This window comes from Sminthopsis crassicaudata, chromosome 5 (assembly GCF_048593235.1).
Source record: "Sminthopsis crassicaudata isolate SCR6 chromosome 5, ASM4859323v1, whole genome shotgun sequence".
Classification (NCBI taxonomy): domain Eukaryota; kingdom Metazoa; phylum Chordata; class Mammalia; order Dasyuromorphia; family Dasyuridae; genus Sminthopsis; species Sminthopsis crassicaudata.
Window position 1 is genome coordinate 92076099 of NC_133621.1, and position 22589 is coordinate 92098687.

The 22589-nt window shown below is 41.8% G+C and overlaps 1 protein-coding gene across 2 annotated transcripts; it reads right to left on the minus strand.

Annotated features, from left to right (window-relative positions):
- Positions 1-579: 579 nt before the first annotated feature.
- LOC141542889 (zinc finger protein 783-like) lies at positions 580-20634 on the minus strand. Of its 2 annotated transcripts, none has more exons than XM_074267577.1 (6): positions 19763-20634; positions 13769-14158; positions 13177-13303; positions 9577-9690; positions 5487-5603; positions 580-4105 (listed from the first exon to the last, which is right to left on the minus strand). In XM_074267577.1, exons 1-6 carry the CDS (start codon positions 19784-19786, stop codon positions 2910-2912), a joined length of 1968 nt encoding a protein of 655 aa, XP_074123678.1. In that variant the 5' UTR covers positions 19787-20634; the 3' UTR covers positions 580-2909. The 2 variants fall into 2 exon arrangements, with proteins under 2 accessions (XP_074123678.1, XP_074123677.1); XM_074267576.1 differs by having other exon boundaries at positions 580-4108.
- Between the last annotated feature and the right edge of the window lie 1955 nt (positions 20635-22589).

The following is a 22589-nucleotide window of genomic DNA, read 5'->3' on the forward strand; positions in this document are numbered from 1 at the left end:
CTCGAATACAAAATATCATTGATGTTTTAATTTCACCTTTTTCTTTATAACCCTTCCTTCATCCCTCAGGAATGAGTAGGGGAAAACATAACAACTATCAGAAGTTCAAGTGTTCCTCCAGGAATATACTAAGTCTGCCCTAGAGTGAGAGTGAGAGGTCCAAATGGAGTAATCTTAAGCATCTTCTAGGCAGAGATAGCTTAAGTTTAAAGACCTGTCTGGAGACCCCTGGATGTCAAATAAGTAGGATTATCCTGCCAGCTTTTATCTTGGCTAGGAAGTTAAGGATTTTGTAGGATCTGTAGGATAAGGAGCAGAGTTGCTAGGAGGTAGACAGGCAGAACCACTGAGGCAGAGAGGTGCTTTGCTATACTTACCCAATGCTATGGAAAATGTCACCTGGGACTGACATTCTGGTGTCTCTTGCACATAGCCAATAACAAATGAAAATCTGATGAACTGAATTGAGTTCTATTTTTCTTATGCTTTTTTTTTTTTTTAAACACTGTTAGGATAAAGTTTTTGCCAATTCCCCTGGAGGTTCCACTGTAAACATTAAAAAAAAAATTTCAAAGAATATGCACAATTGAAAATAGCTTTATTTCACCACTGCTCAGATCCTGCAGTCAAAACACAGTTACTGAATTATAAATAAGAAATAACCATCAAAGGAATAACAAGCAAAGGAGAGAAATTCAACCCCAAAACTGCATAAATATTTTGCCTAATTACAGAGTTTGTAAGTATACATGACAATTAACAAATTCATGGAAATACCAAAACATTTGCCATCTGCCGCCCAGATAAACATACAAATGCCTCAGACATTATGAGGCAATGAAAGAAGAAACATTGGATCGTCCCCCCCCCCCAGTGCAGTTTCAAGGTGAGAAGTTTTGCTAGTGTTTCCCAATGTATCCTAGAACCAAGAAAAAGGATGAACAAAGGAAACAGGTAGCAACTTTTTCTACCCATTCTTATAAAAGACATTAGGATATGTACCTTAAATGTGTACATATATTTCAAATGCTATCCTCAAGATTAATTGCCAAGGAAAGAGATCCTTGCAGCTGTAGTCATTAGAAAACTGGACAAAGTTTGAGGCTGTAACTGCATTATGGGCAAGTGGTCAATTGACTGGATCAATTAGTCCAGCTTTGGCAAAGATTTCCAGCAAAGGAGTAGAAATTTATCTTAACATAGATGGAGTCCTACGCTGGTTATTTAGTCAAATTTACTCTTAGAAGCCCCAAAGATGACAGGCCTAAAATCTATCAAGTATGTTTTTTTCAAAAGGAGGAGAGGCCCTTTAAATCCTTGGGATGGGTACTAAATAACTCTTGGTGTTGTTGCTTCCTTTTTCATGTGCATATATAATCTCCTTAAAAAGGCAGAAAGCTTTTGTATACCCAATCCCTATAATACAGAACCAGATGTGTGATTATTTTATACTGTGAAATTTTAAGGACAAAATTCTGGAAAACAATTCCTCTCTGGGGAGCAGTCCACTTGAAGAGATGATGCACAGGAGAGAACTTAGCAAAGTGGGTAAACTTGGTAACCTGAGCTAGGAGAGACTTGGGATCAGTCATTGATCAGAGATTTGATCAGATCTGTCAGTCATCTCCTACTATATAAGAGAGCTGAGAACAAGGGGCACCTGGTCTGGCCAGAAATAGGAAAGCATCGGGTAGCCCAATAGTAAGGACACATGAGCTCTGAAACAGTAAGAGAATTTCAGTTCTAGCCGTTGGAGAGAGTAGCATAAGAGCCAGGGATGATTATACTATCCTGAGATCACATGAATAACAGAACTAAGCTATTTTATAAAAGGAAACAAAAAACCAAAAAACAAAACTGATCTTTTAACAAAAGTTAGAAATCTCAAATACAGTTGAAGAAAAAAAAAAAAAAAAAAAAGAACCAGATATAAATGTGCTATGAGCTCCAAGCCTATCTGCAGCTAGACTGTAATTACCTTGGAATCAGTAATCTGGGCTAGGTAAAGCTCGTCCCTATTAGGCAAAGTCCTGATTCTCCCAGAGGAGACTTGTGAGGGCCCATGGGCACTACCTAGTGCAAATGTGACAGAACACTTTCAGAAAGAGTTCTCAGGATCATAGATTCAGAACTGGAAGGGAACCTAGAGGTTACCCACACAGTTTCTGTTTTAATAGAGGAGAGGGCCGGAAGTCAATCGAACAGGTGTCAATGCTGAGCCCATGAGTCTTTACACTGACCAAGCCAAGTGGCCCAGGAAGCATTAGCTAATTCATCTAGAGAGCTCTGGCAACCACTGCCCTTCTCCTCACACCTAAGTGAGGGCAGAGCTGCGAGAACCCTCCAGCTCAAGCTTTTATGGCAAGGTAAGGATTAGGAAGCGGTATGGAGGAACAAAGGTACAACCCTGGTCCTCTATGGTGGTCATTTAAAAACGAGAAGACAGGGACCAGCAAAACTAGAATACTCTTCACTGGAATACCTCCAATCCAGTCTGAGGAAGTGCCTCGGAATCTGCATAGTTAAAAGTTTACTCTTCTTAAAAACTTGGAGCTTCAAAAGAAACAGCAACTACAGGCTTGAGCTTCCAACCTCAGAACAGTAAGGAGAGTAAAGTCTGTATTCTCCCCCCATCCCCACCTATCCAGGATCTCCTCTCTTAGTGTCACTGCGGTCAGCTGAATATAATGAAAGCTCAATTGGAAGGAGTACTCCCATTCAGTACATCTCCTAGGCTTACAAAAATGCCCTCACGTGCTTCATCCCATCCCTTTCATTAGTTTTCTTTCCTGAGAAAATGTGGTCATTCATGCCCAGAGATGCTGTGTTCTTGCCCCATAGTTCCCTTCCAAAGAAAGTGGGGTTATCCCACTTGGCCCTCAGCCCTGGGCAGGGCTTTTCCAGAGCTGCTAGCCTGCATTCTCCATCTTCACATAGGAATGGGGGTTGTGCAATGGCTCCCCAAGGCTCACTTGGGCACTACTCCCTTGTTCTCTGGCCCCTCGGCGTCCCTTTTGGTCTTGCCCAGTCCTAGCCCCTTCATCATGCTTTCCCAAGAGGCTTTCAGGAGTCTGTAGTCTTTCCTGGCCTCCAGTTCCAAGGGGGCCAGCAGGAGGATCTTTAGACGGCGGACAGCCCCTCTCACATTCAGTACAGGGACGGGGCAGCTCACCAACATGGCTGCCCTGATGTCGAACCAGCCAGGAACGACAAATAAAGCTCTTGCCACACTGCCCACATGGGTAGAGCTTCTCTTGTGTGTGACTGCGCAGGTGGCGCAAGAAGCTGGGTTTCTGGGCAAAACGTTTACCACACTGGGCACACTTGTAGGTGCGCTCGCCAGAGTGGGTGTTCTGGTGTACTGTCAGGTTGGCCAGCCTCGTGAAACGTTTTTCACATTCAGCACACTGATAGGGCTTTTCACCAGTGTGGGTCCGCCGATGCTCCACCAGCGTGGACAAGCGGCTGAAGCGACGTTCACATTCAGTGCACTGGTAAGGCTTCTCTCCAGTGTGGGTCCGCCGATGCTCCAAAAGGGTCGACAATCGGCTGAAACGCTTCTCACATTCTGCACACGGATAGGGTTTCTCACCAGTGTGGGTACGGTAGTGAGTAGTGAGAGTAGACTGGTGAATGAAGCTCTTCCCACACTGAGCACAGGTGTAGGCTCGTTCTCCTGTGTGTATGCGGTAGTGGCTGGTGAGAGTGGCTTGCTGGGCAAAGCTCTTAGGGCACTGCGGACAGGCAAAGGGACGAGGGCTATGGAGAGCTTGCTGGTGCTGTGTTCGATGCTCCTTTCGGCTGAAGCTCTGGCCACATTCAGCACAGGGATAAGGCCTTTCCACTGAAACTGATGCTGGAACATCTTGACAGTAGGGACTAGGAGGAAGGCCACTGAAGTCTCGCTCCCATGGGGCAGACTTACCGGGTGGACCTCTAAGAAGGGATGAACTGCAAGGGTTCTCACAAGACCCCCCTCCTAAACCTAGGTCTGGGGCTTGATGAAGGCTCTCCTTGTCTCGGCCCTGCAAAACCCAACTTGGGTCCAGGTCCTTGGACCCTTTCTCCTGGTTCTTCTCCTTCTCTTTACTGACCAGCCAGTCCTCTGCTGGGAGAAAACACACGCACACATGCACACACGCATACACGTGAATCACTTCTGCCTTTGGTTTCTTTAAACAATGGTTCAGCAAGAGTCTGAAATGTGACAAATATTTAACATGACTGCACAGAGATAGCTCTATCAGACTGCTTGCTGTCTTGGGGGAGGGGAGGGAGAAAATGAATGTTGAAAACTATCTCTATACATAATTGGAACAAAATAAGATACTGTCACGAGAGTTTAGAATAGTTCCTTCCCCTCTTTTACCTTAGAGAACTGTAATTCTAGTCAGTGAGGACTGATGCAGACCTGGCATTCAAGGCTCTCCACAGCCCAGTCTCAATCAACCTTTATCCCCCACTCCTTTCTTATGTCACATCTCCACACCAATCTTTCTAATTTATAATCCTCTCTCTGAACAGAGCAGGCCACAACCTTCCTGGGATGTCCTTCCCATTGCTCTCTATTTCTCTCTCAATCCTCTTCATCCTTCAAGGCCTGCCTCAAGCTCTGTCTTCTCTACAAGGCCTTCCCTAGAACCCTTGACTTCGCAACCATCTCCTCAATATTGAAGCACTTATGAAAAATCACCTTGTGACTTTTCAGGATTGTTTTTATATACACTCTACATACCTCAGTTGCATTTCCCTACCTAGACTATAAGTTCCTTGAAGGTAGGGAACAGTTTATTGTACCATCTACTCAACTTATATGCCCCATGCCTTGCATGCACACACATGCACCACACACCCACATACATACACGCTCTTCCAAAGACTAACATAAACTTGCTCAATGAAGACATCAAAGGAAAGGCAACTGTTGAAATAATGTCTTATTAAATCAAGCTGCCTCAGAAGAAACCCTCAGCAGACAAGATAAATGAGATAAAGAGACCCTGGCACTGGCTCTCAGGTTCAAATATTTTCTTTCCCCCTAGGTAAAAGGAAGAGCAATCACAGTGAGGTGGAGCATGGACTTCAGGCAACAGTCCCAAGTCAAAAGTTTAGAACTCAATCTAGGAATCATTCCTAAAGATCAAATATGACTCAGAACCATTGTGATCATGGTATTGTCTCACTGCCATCATTTTATCATGAGGGGATTGGCCCAGATGAGCTCTGAGGATCCTTCTAGGGCTAAATCTGGCTATGTTGGTTGCTTTCCCTGCCATTTCTCCTGCAAGGACTTGTTCCTTGGGAAAGCTCAAGGGGGAATTCTTAGAGTAAGGCAACATCTACTTGGCTATGGAAGGAGGATTTCTCCCAAGATATGGTGGCATTGCCATGTCTAGTGAGTTCTTTTGGGAGCTTTGGACACCTGCCTTGATATTCTACCTGACGGCTGTTCCCATCATTAGAAGGAGAAGAGATTCAACCCTTACCTGTGCAGAGATCAGTGGAGATCTCACTTTCTTGCAGACCCTGTTGATTCCTCCCACATCCTCCTTCTTGTTTAATCCAGGGGAGCACATCTTGAGAGGAAACCAGTGTACTACTTTCTACAGAGGAAAGAATTAAGGGTTACAAACTACTGGACCTTTTCTAGCTTTATGGGATATACTGCCTATGGTACAATCATAAGCCAGACACAGAGCAGCAAAGCACATGATTCAACACACAATTTGCCCCTGGTGTGTGTTACAAGCTCATGAAATCTCCCTGATATACTAAAAGGACCAAAGGGTTGATTTCAGATGATATGGAAATGTGTGGGTATGGCAGAAAACAAAACAAAACAAAACAAAACAAAATAAAACAAAACAAAACAAAACCCACTACACTGCCAGTCAGGGGACAGTTCCTAGTCTGCTACACTTCTGGAGAATGCACTTCCACTTTCCTTTCTCTCATTCTGCTGACTATAGTCTGGCTTCCGACCTCACTCACTTGCCTTTTCCAAAGTCACTAACGATTTTTTTTTTAACTGCCAAAATCAATATCCTTTTCTCAATTGTCCTCCTTCTTGATTTTTCTGCAACTCTGAATACTCTCTTATTTCTGGAACACAGCTCTCTCCTGGCTCTCCAAGCATCTGACTGCTCAGTCTTCATCTAGGCAAAATGACCTACCAATGCTCTGTCCTGTGTCCTCTTACTCTTCTTCCTCTACAATATTTCACATAGTGATCTCATCAACTCCCATGATTGAATTATTCTAAGTAGATGTTTTTCAGATCTATTTCCAGACCTTTTTTTTTTTTTTTCCCCTCAAAACCTCTCAAACCTCCAGCTGCCTGCTGAACATCTCAAACTGGATGGGTTGAAAACTAATCTGAAACCCAACATCTCCAAAATGGTTCAAATTCACAATTTTTCTCCCCAAACCCTCCCTTCTGTCTCATTTTCCAATTACTGTAGAAGGAACCATTATCCTCCTAATCACCTAGGCTCAACAACTACATATCATCCTTTACTCTTTATTATCCCCTCCTCTCCATCTCTCCCTCATTCTCCCCCCCATCCATTAAGTTGCCAAGCCCTATTGTTTCTGCCTTTGTAATGACACTCCTCTTTGCCCCTTTCTCCCCCCAAGAGAATTTTACCTTCTTGGTCCAGGCCTTCATTGCATCATGCAAGGACTACTACAATAGTCTAACCATAACTGGTCTCCCTCTCTCAAATCTCTTTCTTCTCTAATTCATGTACCACTCAGTTGTCAAAATGATCTTTAAGTATAGATCTGATGATGTTACTTATTGAAAAAACTCCAAGGGCTTCCTACTATTCCCCAAAATTAAGTATGAAATCCTGTATTTGGCTTTCAAAACTCTTCAAAACCTAGCCTCTTCCTACCTTTCCATTCTTCTTCCATCTCACTCCCCTATATATATTCTACAATCCAAGGACAACATTCTGACTAGTACTTACATAAAAGCATTTTCATTGGCTGGGAACTATCTACCCCATCATTTCTACCAATTAGCTTCTCTGGTTCCTATCGAGTCTCAGCTAAGTCCCACCTTCTACAAGAAGCCTTTGTCAATCTTCTGAGATGATCACTAATTTATCCCATGAATGTCTTATCTCTATATAGTTATTGGTATGTTGTTCCCCCATTAGGCTGTAAATTGCTCAGTGAAGGAAAGGGTTGGGTTTTTTTTTTTTGTCTTCCTTTGCAAACTTCTAGCACACAGAAGGTGCTTTAAAAAATGCTTGTTAACTTATTAACTTTTATAATAGCAAAGAAACATAAATAGATAACCACTGATTAAGGAATAGGTAAATAAACTGTGATACATTAAAGGAAAAAGATACCACTGTGCTGTAAGAAATAATGAACATGATGAAAATAGAGAAGCATGTGAAGACATGTGAACACATGCAAAATGAAGCAAAACCAGTAGAACTTACACATAATAACTACAAAATTTTAATGGAGAGAACAATATCAAAGTGGAATCATCCTAAATTCTGATCATCTTAAATTGTGACCAAGTTTGGTCACAAAGAAATACATTCTTCTGCGAAAGCATGGAGTATTACAGGTATGAGATAATACATATAACATACTTTTTTGTTATGTTTGTTCTGGGGAAGTTTTTTCCTTTTTATTATTTAACATAAGGAGCAGATTTCTGTCAAGGGGTGGAAAGGAAGGATATAATAGGAAATGTAGGCGAAATTAAAAATAAAATATATCCATATCATTAAAAAGAAAGAAAAATTCATGGGATAAAATCAAGATGTGGCACCATATAAAAGCTAGAATTTTCACTTTATCTCAGTGAACAGGTCTGGCTGTCCAGAAATATTTGGTTCTTTTCACTTCTATACAACATAGCAAAGGATGAGAGAGGTATGATTTTATTAAAAATAAACACCTGATCGAAGGATCTGCCCTAAGATCGCCTGAGAGCTGATGAAAACAATTCTTTAGACTCAAGAAATCACAGGATTATGGATTTACAGCTAGAATCAACCTCTGGAACCACATCTAATCCAACTCCTTTATTTTTATTATTTTAAACAATTGAGGAACTTGAGATCAAGGAATGTTAAGTGACTTGTCCAAGATCCCACAGGAAGCAGAGGTAGCACTCACTACACTGTATAATGCTGCCCATTCCTTTCAGTCATACAAGCTACAAATCCCACCCAAGTCCTGGTAGCATTAACCTAATGTACCACTGATGAATGAATTTTGGAAATCAAAAGAAAGAAAAACTTGGAAAGATGAACTGAAACAGAATGAAACAAATGGAACCAATGGCACAATTTATGTAACAAGTTACTCATGTTAGGAGAAAATTTTGAAAGACCTCAAATTGCTGACAAAAATACTAGTCATGACTTTTTTAAAAGACTGATAATGAGAGGAAGAGAGATAGAAAGCATTTATCAAGTATCTCTTCTATTACCAGGACTTCTGTTAAAAGTGTTCAATTATAAATATTACCTTAATTGGATCCTAACCTTGGATTACTCCCCACATTTTACAGCTGAGGAAACCAAGATATAGGTTAAGTGACTTGCCAGGGCCACATGACTAGGAAGAGTTTGAGACTAGATTTGAAAACAGGTGTTCCTGACCCCAGGCTTAGCATCCTCTCACAGTTTCACACTTCCTATCTCTTGATAGAAAGGTGATGCGTCAGAGATAAAGAATGAAACATATTCTCAGATGTGCCCATTGTATTGATTCGTTTTGCACTATTACACAAATTTATAAGGGAAAGCTTCTACCTGGGGATGCTAAGTCAGTTAGTGGGTAATGACAAAGAAAAAAAAGAATAAGACATTTCAAACATACAAAGAAGGAAATGATTGTATGTGTTAATTAAGTTCATAATAAATAAATTAAAAAAGAAAAAACATCCCAAGAAGGATCAGTTCAGACTTTAGAATCAGTAATGAGTATACAGAGTCATGTTCCAATCTTCTTTGAAGGAAATTTTATCCATAGTCTAGGAAGAAGACCAAAGTTCTATCTGTTACCCCTTTTGAATAATGAGAGATTTACAAGCCTAATAATAAACATATGGTTAAGTTAGTAAACAGAACTAACCAAATCATTTGAAAGGAAAAAGCTATGGCTTTGGTTTTATTAGGGTGGTGTTTGATAAAATGCTAGATTTTTAGATCTAAAAGAAACCTCAAAGATTATCTAATCAATTTTTTTTCAAAAAATTTACATGAGGAAGCCAGGATCCCAAAAGATTAAAAGATTCACCCCCAAGGTAAAGTACTTCATTACTATAATGGGAAGAAGTAAAGAGTAAAGAATATAAGAGCAAAGAGACCTGGGATTCTACTTTTAGCTCTGTCCAGACCCTATCAAGTCTATGAGCTTGGTTAAAAAAAAACGGCACTTCTCTAAGCCTCGGTTTCTTATATGTAAGATGAAAGAAATGGCTTTGCCAGTCCCATCCTACTCTGAAAGGACCCAGTTATCCCAATGTTTTCCCTGCCATGGTGCTGCCAGTGCTTGACAAAGATCCTTCTTGCATCCCCCCTCAATAGGAGAGCTACTCACCAGCATTGGGATGCCCTGGATTCTCCCTTTCCTCTGTGTTTGAGAGCTCTTGACCACAGGGTTCCTCTCCTTGCTCAATTCGGGATAAAAGATCTGGCTTGGAGATGGCATAATCTGGTAGGGAAGAAGGTGAAGTGTTAGGAAAGACATGACCTAGGTTGTTCACATCTAGGACTTGAAGTCATGGATTCTAATTCTCTGATAGTCAAATGAGGTCAGCAGAAAAATAAGAAAGAAAAACCATTAGACCCTTCATGTAGCTCAATTACACTTTATGAGGAAAGGCCTAACTTAGGCCTTTGAGGTTTTCTACCTCCAAGTCCCATTGTTCCCTACCTTGCCCCATGGGTTAGCACTCTTAAGTAGTAAATGATGGGCCAACTCTGACCCCAACCATATTTCAAATAGCATAAAGATACACATGTGGCTTTTTATCCATGTATTCTGGGAAAGAACAAATCACTGAGATTGGATCACACTACTGAACATGGGAACCAAGGTTCTTTCCCTTTACTCCTCCCCCAGACTGAGTTAGTCATTCTGTAGACGTTTTTAATATGCCTACTATATGCGCTATGCATTGCGTTAAGGACTAGAGATAAAAAAAGAAGCACAAAGACAGTTCCTCAAGGAGCTTATAAGCTAATGAGGAAGAAAACAAGCAAACAAATTTTTTGTTTTTGGTGTGTGTGTGTGTGTGTGATAAATAGGACAATTTACAAAAAGAATGCATTGAAATAGAGTGATTGGGAAAGGCTTTTTGATTATGGCAAGATTTTAGTTGGAACTTGAAGGCAGCCAGGGAGGCCAATAAAGATGAGAAGGGAATGCACTCTAGTCCTAAAAAAAAGAATCAGAAAATGCCCAGTGCTGGGGAGATGGTGTGTCCTGTTCCTGGAAGAACAAGATGGTAACTGGAATGAAGAATATGTAGGGAGAGGTAAGGTACAAAAAGACTGGAAAGGTTTGGGGGTAGGGGTAGTATCAAGGATTTTGAAGGTCAAAGGATTTCCTGGAAATTAATCACTAGTTTACTGAGTATGGTGTAAAATACCCTGTATTTTAGGAAAATCACTTTGGCGACTGAATGGAGGACAGATTGGAATGAGGAAAGATTTGAGGCAGATAAATTCACTAGTAGGCTATTACAATAGTTCAGGTGTGAGATGTTGAGGGCCTGCCCTAGAGTGGTAGCAGGTTCAGAGGAGAGAAGAGAGCATCTATGAGAGATGTTGCAAAGGTGAAATCAATAGATCTTAGCTGCAACTTGGATATGAGGTAAGGGGTGAGAGATAATGAGAAGGGGAAGATGACATCTAGATTGTGAGCTTCAGGAATTTGGGGTGGTATTCTTTTTTTTTTCTTTTATTATTATAGCTTTTTATTTATAAGAGATATGCATGGGTAATTTTACAGCACTGACAATTGACAAGCCTTTTGTTCCATTTTTCCCCTCTGTCCCCCTACCTCCCTCCCCCAGATGGCAGGTTGACCAATACATGTTAAATATGTTAAAGTATAAATTAAATACAATATATGTACACATGTCCAAACAGTTATTTTGTTGTACAAAAAGAATCGGACTTTGAAATAGTATACAATTAGCCTGTGAAGGAAATCCAAAATGCAGGCAGACAAAAATAGGGGTTTTGGGAATTCTATGTAGTGGTTCATAGTAATCTCCCAGAGTTCTTTTACTGGGCGTAACTGGTTCAGTTCATTACTGCTCTATTGGAACTGATTTGGTTCATCTCATCATTGAAGATGGCAACATCCATCAGAATTTATCATCATATAGTATTGTTGTTGAAGTATATAATGATCTCCTGGTCCTGCTCATTTCACTCAGCATTCATTCATGTAAGTCTCTCCAGGCCTTTCTGAAATCATCCTGTTGGTCATTTCTTACAGAACAATAATATTCTATAATGTTCATATATTGGGGTGACATTCTTGACAGTAATAGAGAAATCTGAAAGGGAAGATGGTTTGGAGGGAAAATAAGAGTTCAATTTGGACTTGAGTTTAAGATGTCTAGTGAACATCCAGTTTGAAATGTGATCCTGGAGATTAAACAAAGAGATCAGGAAAGGATACATAACTTGAGAATCAATAGCAAAGGAATGATAATTAAATTCATGGGAACCGACATCACCAAGTGAAGTAGTAAAGAGAAAGAAGAAAAGAGGATCCACAACAAAGCCTTGTGGGGCACTCACAGTTAACAGACAAGATCTGGATAAAAATCCAGCAAAGGAGATTGGTTCAGGAATGAAGGAGGAGATAGTTACAGAAAACAACTGAATGATAAATGAGGAAGAAGAGAGAAGTGGAAGTTCATGTTGAATTAATTAAAATTTTCCTGCAAAACATGAGGCAAAGTTCTCAACTTGGGGGGAAAAGAGAGGAAGGGAACCATGAAAAGATTTAAAAGAGTTGCTGTAGAGTGGGATTGCCTATAGGCAATGAGGGCTTGGTTAAGACCTAGAACACAAATTTGTAGAGGGTTTGGTCAGAATAATCGCAAGATTTTCTCCACTTTCATTGATTAACACAAGTGTAGAAGCCAAGACAACAGAGGAAAGTGATCAAAGGCTGAAGCTTGTCAGGACACAACAGGCAAAATGATGAGCAGTCTAAGGACTCAAATGAAGAAGGCATTGTTGTGTTGAATTGGTTCACTAGAGGATCAAAGGGAAAAGAGAGGGAGCAATTAAGAGTAGAGAATATAGAAAACTATAGGACCTAAGGTCATGGAATAGAGAGAAGAGTAGGATTTGTTATGAGAAGGCAGAGAGGTAGATCACATGATCAGATGAGAGGATTTTAGCATTCTTGAACATAGAGATAGTCCATTTGTGGGTAATGGAAAGATCTAAGATATGACCATGTTTGTGTATGGTTGTGAATAGGGGAATACATCATGGGAAGTTAGTAGGTTAAGGAATTTAAGAATTGTGGAACCTGAGAATGTCGATATATTTATTGGTAATCCCCTAGTATGAGGGTAGTTGAGAAGGACTATGAAGCAGAAACTGGCATTCACCGAGGAAGGAAGAAGAATGTACTGGAAGTCTGTAGAAAATAGCTACCATGATTTTGAATGATAGATGTGGATTGTAAAGATCTCAAGTGAAAAGAGGCTAATGAGCTAAGAGCTAAGAGCTGATTCATCTGGCCAATATATATACACAACACATTCAATGGATAAGGCCTTCTGCTAAGTGCTGGGAGATACAAAGACAGAAGACAAAATTCCTACCTATTTCACAGCTTATAGCACCATAGAGGGAAATAACTCAGATGTACAGATATGCATCCATGGAATAATAGCATCTACCTCTCTATGTCTTTCCATAACAAGAGCAGCCAGAGAGGCAGGAGTCCCAGGCTTTTTGTACATTCTTCCTTTTTTTTTTTTTAAAGCTCGTAACCCTGAGCCAATCAATGCTTCTCACCTTACCTATACAGATGTTCTTTCAAAGTTCCTTTTGCTCCTCAAATAAAGAATTCTAAATAGCTAAGCCAGTGGATAAAAATGAAAACAGGGTTTCTACAGAGACTTGGATCTCTTAACAAACACAGAGAGCAGCCCCTTACCCAAGGACACCAATGTTTCATAGTTTCCTCTCATCACATGTTTGTAGAGCTCCTTCTGCCACTCATCCAGGTTCCCCCACTCCTGCTCTGAGAAATACACAGCCACATCCTCAATAATCACAGGTACCTAGAAACCAATACATGAGACACCCATTCAGAGTCACATCTGATATCTCGTTCTGGTGATTTTTCAGGCTCTCTGATAAAATTCTTGTGTTAATCTCCCGTAGGCCTCAAGCTGCTCAAGGGTGAACCAAGCTAAGAGGTGAGTTTTGCTTTTCCTATTCCATATGCCTTCCCCACAACCAGCTCCAAATTGCAGGCTACTTATAGGTCTTCACAGGTTTCTTTTCTATTTGATAGTCAGTTCCTAGTATACCTGTTACCAGGGTGACCTCTTCCTAAATACCCCAATTCTTTTGATAAAAACTCTTCCTTTTCTTCAGCCTAGAATGATTACATCCTGACCTCTGTTCTTTGGAATTAACTGGTTGACTAACTTTAGGGACAAAGAATTCTGCCATACACTGGCCTGCTGCCCTTGACTTTTTAAGTACACTGTGTACCAAATTAGTATCCCTCAGAAGATTACCTTAGGGACTTCGCCCTTGCTACTTGGGGGAAGTCGGAGGATCCAGAAGTTCCTGTTTCTGAGTAGGTTTTCCATGTTCTCTAGCCTCCTTTGCAGAAGACCATACTCCTGGAGCAGGGTGCCCAGCACAGCCCATTTACCCTCTAATTGGTTCCCAAATTCCATTGCTGTTTTCTCACAATCAACCAACTTCTTTTCTGCTGTCCCTGTCCGTCCTTCCAGGGTCTGTAAGCGGGCAGCCTGGGACTCCACCTTCTGCTCCACAGCCTGAATGGAAGCCAGGATAGCTAGTAGAGAGATCTCGGCTGACTGGATCTGGGCTTCACGTTGAGGGACTGTAGGAGATGCTGGAGGCACTGGGTGTTGTAGACTAGTGTCCCATTCCTGAGACTAAACATAAGGACATACAGAAATAACTCAGGGTGAGTGAGTAGGAGGTTATTTTCACTTATCATAATTAGCAACAAAGAGACAGTAACTGAAAACTGGAAGCAGAGTCCCAGTCTCAAGAGACCATAATCCTAGCTTGAGGACCATTATGCCATGTTCAAGTGTCAGCTGAGTAGTCACTCACTTCACATCTTAGGTCTTGTCTCTTAATTCATTGCTCTTAATCTCAAAGGCTCTTTGGACTCAGAATGTATAGTTTTGAGACCTTACTACAACTAAGATTTTATGCTATTACATTTCACATATCTGGGTCTCAGTTTCTTCATCTGTAAAAAGGGTCAATAAATTTTATACTACCTATAATAATAACAGCTAGCATTTACATAGCACTTCAAAGTTAACAAAGGATTTTGCAATAATTTCATTTGTCCACAAGATAACTCAAGGAGTTAGGTGCTATTATTATAGCTGTTTAACAAATAAGGAAACTGAGGCAGATAGATTAAGTAACTTGTTCAGTCACACAGTAAGTATCAAAAGCTAGATTTAAGTTTTTAATTTAAGTCTTCCTGATTTCTGGGCCCAATGTTCTATTTAGAGCAAAGTACCTTATAAACTTTAAAATGCTACAGAAATGTGAGTTATTACTTCCTCCCAAGAACAATATGTTCAAACAGCTAACTTAATTTACTAAATACCCATTGCACAGAGTAGGAAAGAGATTATAAAAGGATTTCTTCTTCCTATAAGAATTTCCAGCTTCAGGTGGGAAGACAAATAGGATCATATGAAAAGGATATAAGATCAAAACAGAAAGCCTTAAATTTACTGCTCTTTGTAGATTCTGCCTTCCCCCCTTAACCTCATTCATTTTTTCACACTGCCTAATAAACCAAGGTCTCCTTAGGGTTAATTATTTCTTTAAATACTTAGTAAATACCATCTGTTGGAAAATTGGCTTAAGCATCAGTAAAAAAGAAACTAGAAGATAGAACGATGTTTTTTGTTGCTTTGGAGAAATCAGGGTTCTCCTGGAATTGTAATGATTGCCCCAGAGAGGACTCCTTGAGATAAGGAATTAAATCTTATAGTTATTTGTGTTTTGCCATATCCCTATGGACTACAATTCCTTGCACCAAGAAGACTCTCAAGAAGCACTAGACAGATAACAATCATTTTGTTCAGAGCCTAAAATATTGTTAGTATTAAAATTCAGTAAAACCATCTACATAGGAAAACGAAAAGTGTATTGTCCCGACAACCTATTTTGGAAAGTGGAGGAGGATAAGAAGAAAAGGAATGAGGAAAAGGAGAAAAGGGAGGAGGAGAAAGGAAACAGGCTAGATTGCATTTGGGAAATTTCTCAAGAGTTTTCAATAACTCTAAGTTTCTCTCTAAAAGAAAACCCCAACATTATGAATGAAGCATTTATTAAATAGTTAATATGTAAAGGATAGTACTAAGCACTGCATCTAGAAATAATACATACTTCAGAACACCAATCTTTTTCCACTGTTACTCTATGGCTTTGAATTATGGGATACAGGGAGAGCAAAACTGCCGATCACTGAAAGGTAACTAAAGGGCTATATGGTGAGTGAAAGTAGGCCACAGAAAACTACAAATAATGAATTATATGATACAAAGTAGCATAAAGGATATCAAAGCAGTGTATGACCAGAAGGTCCATCATGTGATACGAATTATATAATTGATGTTCATTTTCATATATAATCCTCTTTTTTTTGTTCTTTGTAGAAATATTAATATTTGTAGGTGACTTAAGTTAGTTTAAAAAAAGAGAGAGAGAACAAAATTTAAATAAATTTTAAGAAAAAACCTTTTTTGCTGTTGTTTTCTCAGTTTCTTTCCCAACAGGACTCATATGGAAATGTTAAAACCTGATTGTACATGTATAACCTATATTAGTTTGCATGATGTCCTGGGGGGGGGGGGGAGATGGAACTCAAAATCTTACAGAAATAAATGCTGAAAACCAGCATTTACTTGTAATAGGAAAAATAACATACTATTAAAAACAAAGAAAGCCCTCAAAAAAAAAAATAAGAATCTCAAATATATAAAAACAGCAATTGAGACTAGCCAATGATTTATTAAAAGTATTCCTAAAGGAAAGTTCCCTTAATACCTTTAAAATGTGGCTCAGGTTATATTTTACATGCAATTAAATTGTAAATAAATTACATAAAGTAGTTTTATGATATGATACACATCTGTGCTATAGAGAGGGGAGAAAGGGGCAATTCACAATTAGTAAAGATTGAGGGATCACAGGTTGACACGGAAAAAGTAATTTTAGAGAAGCAACAACTCGCATATCTAAAGGGAAATGTAGTGTTTTAATGTTTACAAAGTTTTTTCCTTACAATAACCCTAAGAGATAGGGAAAGTATGACTATCCCCATTTTGCAGATGAGGAAACTGAGGTCCTGAGATGATAAATGACTTACCTTCGGATCACACAGCTTAGTATTAGATCTAAGGATTGGACACAAGTATCTTGAATTCAATTAAAAACATTCTTTGTACTGTAACATGGTCCCTTCCCTAATTAAGGCATTAACTCACCAATAAACAATGGAGATACAATCAAATTAGATGAAGGATGGGACAGAAGATATTTAGTTTAGGATCTTCAAACTGACATTTTAGAGCTTGGGTTTTTGATGTCTACTAGTTTTGACACTCTCGGTAGATACCTTTTGGGGGAGAAATCTCTGGTCCAATCTCCAAATTTACCAAGATAGGAAGGGCAGGATACGACCAAAATTCAAGGCAGTTAAAATAAAACCCACCGTGTATATCATTCATTCAGCAGACATTTATGAAGTGACTACTTTGTGCTGAGCACTGAAACTCTAACTCTTTCCCTATCAGGTTTTTCCATGACTCATATAGACCTGGCAGTGGGTCCAAAATCATTTATGAATCATATGCTATGTGCGGCAGGCACTATTCTAGGTGCTTCCCTCAACAAGCTTACATTCTAAAGGAAAATAATGATTTGAGAAATAGTTCAGCAAAAGAACTATTCGATCGAGCAATTTGGGTCCTAGTTTCAAGTTTAACTCTTACAAGTCTCTCCTTGTGAGCAAGTTGCTTTACTCCTCTGGACCTACTTTCTCACAGGAAGGAATTAGTTTCCATGATTTTTAAGGCCTCTTCCAACTCTTTGAGCAACCCAGCCTATGCTAGGTAATATGGGAGATATCCTAAAAAGGCTCACAATCTACTTGAAAAGGCAAAATTAACATTCATGAAAAAAAAATCAGAAAAAAATTAAATGGTATGTAAGTGACAAAGACTTTTTTTAAAATTCAGAAAAATCTGGTGCGATAGGTTGAAAAGAACTGACTATTTAAAGTTGGAGAGAACCTGGAAAAATTGAGAGGAAGAGAAAGAGAATTCCAAATATTAAGGGCAACAGGATGAAATAATATCAACTAAGGTGAAGAACAAGCTTTGTTCACAGGATTCACCCTGGCTGAAGCAGAGAAGACAAGTTAAGGAGGAAAGAACAAGAAGTGCTGGCCATCTTGGGGAAGGCCTTGCCAATCATGCAGAAGAATTCAGAGTCAGTAGACTAGAGTTTCTTCAAACCTCAGGGTTTAGATCAGACATGGCCTTAGAGATCATTTAGTCTAGTGACCTGTCTAACACAGATGGCTCTGTTATGTGAATAAATGTTCTAAGAGAAAAATCTCAATGTTAGTGATGTTTTTCACTAAAGTATTTCAAATTCTTTATATTTATGGAAAGTTTCCAGCATGAAGACTGGTTTAATTGCTCTTATCTTGCTTCAAAAGAACTCCCTCAACCACTCTTCACAGTGGGAGAATTACAAACCCCTCGAGCCATCACTCTCACTCATTAAAGGAGTCGACATTTATGGGTTCCATCCATATGTTTTAAGCACTAGAATATGTTGTGGCCATTATTTTGAGAAATTCTAGTAAGAGGGAGTTTCCAGCCTATCTTTCCAGGCTGATCACACATCATTCTCCCACACGAACTTTGTGTTCCTGTCAAACTGACCTGCTTGCTAGTCCTTGCACGTCATCTTCATCGCTAGTCTCAGCCAAGGCTCTCTCATGCCTGAACTGCTCTCATTCTATACCTCCACCGGCTCTAACTCCACGTGTCAGAAGTCCCAGCTTCCTTTATGGCTCCGATCAAGTGCCACCTACCCCCAAAACATTGTCCATCCACAACTTATCTGTGACTATAACGTATCCTCTGAGCTTGTCTTTTTTAGGAATCTCTCCATCATCTTGTATCATGGCCTGGTAGCAACTTCTAAATGTTTGCTGATAACCAACCTACTGCTTTTTTGATCCTTCCCAGCTAGGACAAAGACTGACAAAATAGGAAAACTCATAGGACTGATACGGAGGAGCTGCTGAAAATGGAGGTGAAATCCAAGCCTTGAGAAACTTCCCGGGGACCTGAAATGGAGTCTGGGGCAGAGAAATGAGGCCTCTTCCATTAACAGGCCTGCTTCCTCATTTGAAAATGAACTGAACCATACCCAAATGTTACTTCAGTCAGGTATTTCCAGCTCTCAAATTCTATGGTTCAGTGAACGTGTAGCCTCCAACCAAGCTGGGTCACATCCCTGCAAGGTCAGGGCCGGGAGGAGAAGAGAGAGTTTAAAGCCTCCTGGCCAACATTCAAACAGAAAAGAGAAGAAGGGAAGTGCTACAACGTCTTCCAGGGATTTGTAAATTAAGAAAAACCTGAGAAAAGGTACTACAGGCCAGCCCCAAACTCCTCCCCCAGCAAGAGAGGAAGGCTGGGAGAAGCCAACGGCAATTTTCCCCTTAATTATTGCAGATCAAGAAATTCCCTAAATAGGATTATTTCCTTTTACTAGTCCATCTGTCACCGAGAGATTGGCCTAAAATGTTCTGGAAGCCATTTCTTTGGGGCTGTAGTTCCTACAGAACAGGATACAATCGAGCTTCATTAAGACACTAGTTCCTGTTACAAAACAAATGCTGAAACGCCGCTATAACTACTCAATATAAATCAGTCGGCCTAAATTACGTAAGATGATGGTCCTTTTCTTCCCGCCTCCGTAGAGGCCGGCAAGGACCTGATAAAAGCACGGGCAGACCACTTGGATGCAGCCTGCCCCGCCATGCGGAGAGACCGGGGAGCGGGGTCTCTGATGCAGGTGTCTGCCCGGGGGCTTGCTGAGGACAGCAGGTGAGCACAACAGTGCCCCGTACGGTACGGGTCTCTCTTAGTGCCGATGGGGATGCAGGACGGCTCTAGAGGGATGGTGGGCTTGGACTGAAGCAGAATGAAGGTCACCGGGAAGCAGAACGGCCCTAAGGGGAAGAGCGGGGCTACCTCCGAGCACGTCGCTAGGCTGTGGGGATTCCAGCCCCCGCAGGACCCTCCTCCCGACGTAACTCGTGCACACTGGCCCGGCCTGGCCCTCTGACCTCAGGCCTCGATCCTGACCCTAGAGGGCTGAAGCGACGCCCCGGCCTGCTCGGGGGAGCTGGGCCCGGCGCCCTGGGACGGAGAGCCCCTTCCTCACAGATCCGAACTGGGGTCGGGGGTCGGGGCTCTTACCGGAGCAGGCGCCGTCTCGGCCATGGTTTCGTTCTCAGACCCCGGGGAGGCTGAGGCGCTGCCGAGCGGGCTCCGGAGCAGTCCGACCCTCCTGTCTCTGCACAAGGGACCCGCAGGGGCTTCCTCTGGCCAGGCTAGGCCCTGAAGCCGTCAGCGGGGAGGGCGCGGATCCAGAAACCCTAGAGGGGGCCCCGGCCGCCGAGAGCTCCCGGAGGGCCGGCCCCGAGCTGCGCTTCCCCCGTCTCCGCCTCTGCCGCGTCCGGCCTCGCGCTCAGCTCAGGCCCCTCGGCCTCAGGTTCGGCCCGGTCCGGTCCTCCCCGTGAGAGACTCCGCGGCGTCCGGCCCCGGCTCTGCAGCACCTGTCCCGGCCTCGCTGCGGCTCCCGCTCCTGCTCCTCTGCAGCGCGAGCCGCACAGCTGCTGCAGCTACCGCCGTGTTGTTAACCACTGCATCCTGGGAGCTCAGCCCGTTCATTGGCTGGCGGGGAAGGAGAAGCGCTCGGCACCTCCTCCCGGCCGCGGAGCGCGGAGCGCCCCCCAGGGCCCGTAGGAGCGAACTGCAGAAAGGCGGCACCGGAGCGGTTCCGTCAGTATCCTTGAGGCCCTAGCCCATTACGTGGTCCCGGCCGCCGACGCAAAGCCTTCCCAGCGCTGAGCACAACCCTTTGCAAGTGCTGTCTGCACCATCCCTTTGGTTCTTACACAGTCTCTGGGCCACGTTAAGCTTATTAGGGTCTATCAAGCTAAAATGGGCACTAAGACATCTGGGGGTCCTGTAGAGGGCAGAGCAGCCCTCGGAAGTGGACTGAATTAAACTCTGGTATCCGGGATGTCCCCCTCCTCCCAAGAAGCTCTAGTGACCCGGAATCATTTCTTGCTAACAGCTAAAGAACATGGGTCGAAGCCTGCTTTAGGATCACCCACACCCAGGTAACCCTAACATCACCGTAGACTTTTTCCTGTAGGCCCAAGTCCAATCCCACCTCCTATGTGACACTTCCTGATTTACAGGGCTCCTCTCTTGAAGCTCCTCCAGGTTTGCATGACGTGCTCTCTCCACTACTGAGCCGAGGCCCCAGCAGCCAAAGAAAATGTGTGCTTCCCTCAGCACTTGGTGACCTGGCCGATAAGGGGCTGAGCCGAATCTGACCTAGTGTGCCTAAGTGCTTATTAGGCAGCACGGCACCGGCTATCTCCTAGTTTATCTATATGCAGGGGAAGTTAAAGGAGAAGGGGGATTTGGGGGCCCAAACCGGACATTTGCAAGAGGTACAATGGGAGCTTTGTAAAAAAAACAAAACAAACAAACAAAAAAACCAAACAAAAAAAAACCTATGCTGAGGTTCCAAGAGGAAATAGCGTTCCTTCTCCCCACCAAGCATGAGTCTTATCATCTCCACTCAAACCACTTCCTGCCCAAAGGCCACAATTTGTGGTGGCTACGTTTCTTTTCAATAAAAAAAGAAACATCACTTCCTTTACCCAAACCATGCTAGGACTCAAGTAAGCTCTGCCAGCAGCCCCTCTCCTCCTGCAGGCAAAGGGAGAGGAAGGGGCTCCGTTCTGTACGACCTACCTTCCTCTCCCCAATTAAGTGAGTTTAGGGTAGATTTCTTCATGTTCCACACTGGCCTGTAAGAAGGGGGAAAGAGGCCAATGGATTTGTCTATTCAGCAATTCAAGAGCAATGGGAACCTTCTTCACAGTTACCTCCTCCTGAGAAGCTGGTGGAGGAGGGGTGCCTGGAAATGGGCAGGAGGTAATTGGTGCCACTTTCAAGAACAAGGCTTTACCTGAACAGAGGCTGCTTTTCACAGCAGCCTCAATGATGACTGGGCTTTATAATAATCCTCATACTGAGGACTCCTCATGCACAGACCGAGTAGAAAGTCATCCTTATTTAATATCCAAGTTGCCAAATATTTCCTTAAGGGGCTGTTGGTTGGTACCTAAAATTCTTTAAGATTTTTTTCTTTTAACAAAAGGTTCTGTCCCCAGTTTTATCAGCTATTCTTCTATTACTACTACTAAGAACAAATTCTGATTAGGGGACAGAGAGAAAGAGGAAATAAGTAAAAGGGTGCTTTGGGGTGGAGAGGACAATCCTAGAAAGCGACTCAATTTTGCCAAGTACTTTTATCTTCATTGTCTTATTGTAGCCCAACAATCATCTCTCCAAACGAAAGAATTATTGTCCCCAACCTAGAGATCAAAAAATTGGGACATAGAAGAATCCTATGATTTTCCTAAATGACTTAGGGGAGACTTCATTCCTGTTCAGGCTTATTCTGATTTACCTGTGACAACTAAAATGGAATAACTAATCAATAGAGCCTATATGTACCACACAACAGGCAGTGTCTATTGTCACTGTTGGGGTTTTTTGAGAAATTAATAGTATTTTCAAACAACACATAAGTTGACTGAAGGTCACTGGTAGCTAGATCAGCTGCCTTCCTCTCTACTGGGGATAATTGATGGGTTTTTTGCTTCTCGGGCTAATTTTTTATTATCCACAAAGACAGATGTTTGGTAGAATCACATTATACAAGAGCAGATATAGTTCAGAAGAACTGTATTCTTTCTGGTTTTTCCATAAAAGCACAAGTCAAATTTAAATGAAATAACAGATAACATCAAACAATGGAAAAAACACTAGTGGAAACAAATAAGCCAGGCTATCCTGAACCTCATTCACCTTATTTCTAAGAGGATGACGATTCTTGCCTCAGATACCTCAGCCAAGAGGACAGCATTTTATAAATCATAAAGAGCTAGAGATATATAAAATTATTATTACCAATAGTGATATAGTATTGATATGATGT

Bases quoted from the DNA above. Each gene is read 5' to 3' on its own strand.
- LOC141542889 (XM_074267576.1), bottom strand. From the start codon at position 19,786: ATGGCCGAGACGGCGCCTGCTCCG. The intron at 14,159-19,762 runs GTAAGAGCCCCG...CCTTATGTTTAG, and splicing joins CCGAGACGGCGCCTGCTCCG to TCTCAGGAATGGGACACTAG. The intron at 13,304-13,768 runs GTAATCTTCTGA...ATTGGTTTCTAG, and splicing joins GCAAGGGCGAAGTCCCTAAG to GTACCTGTGATTATTGAGGA.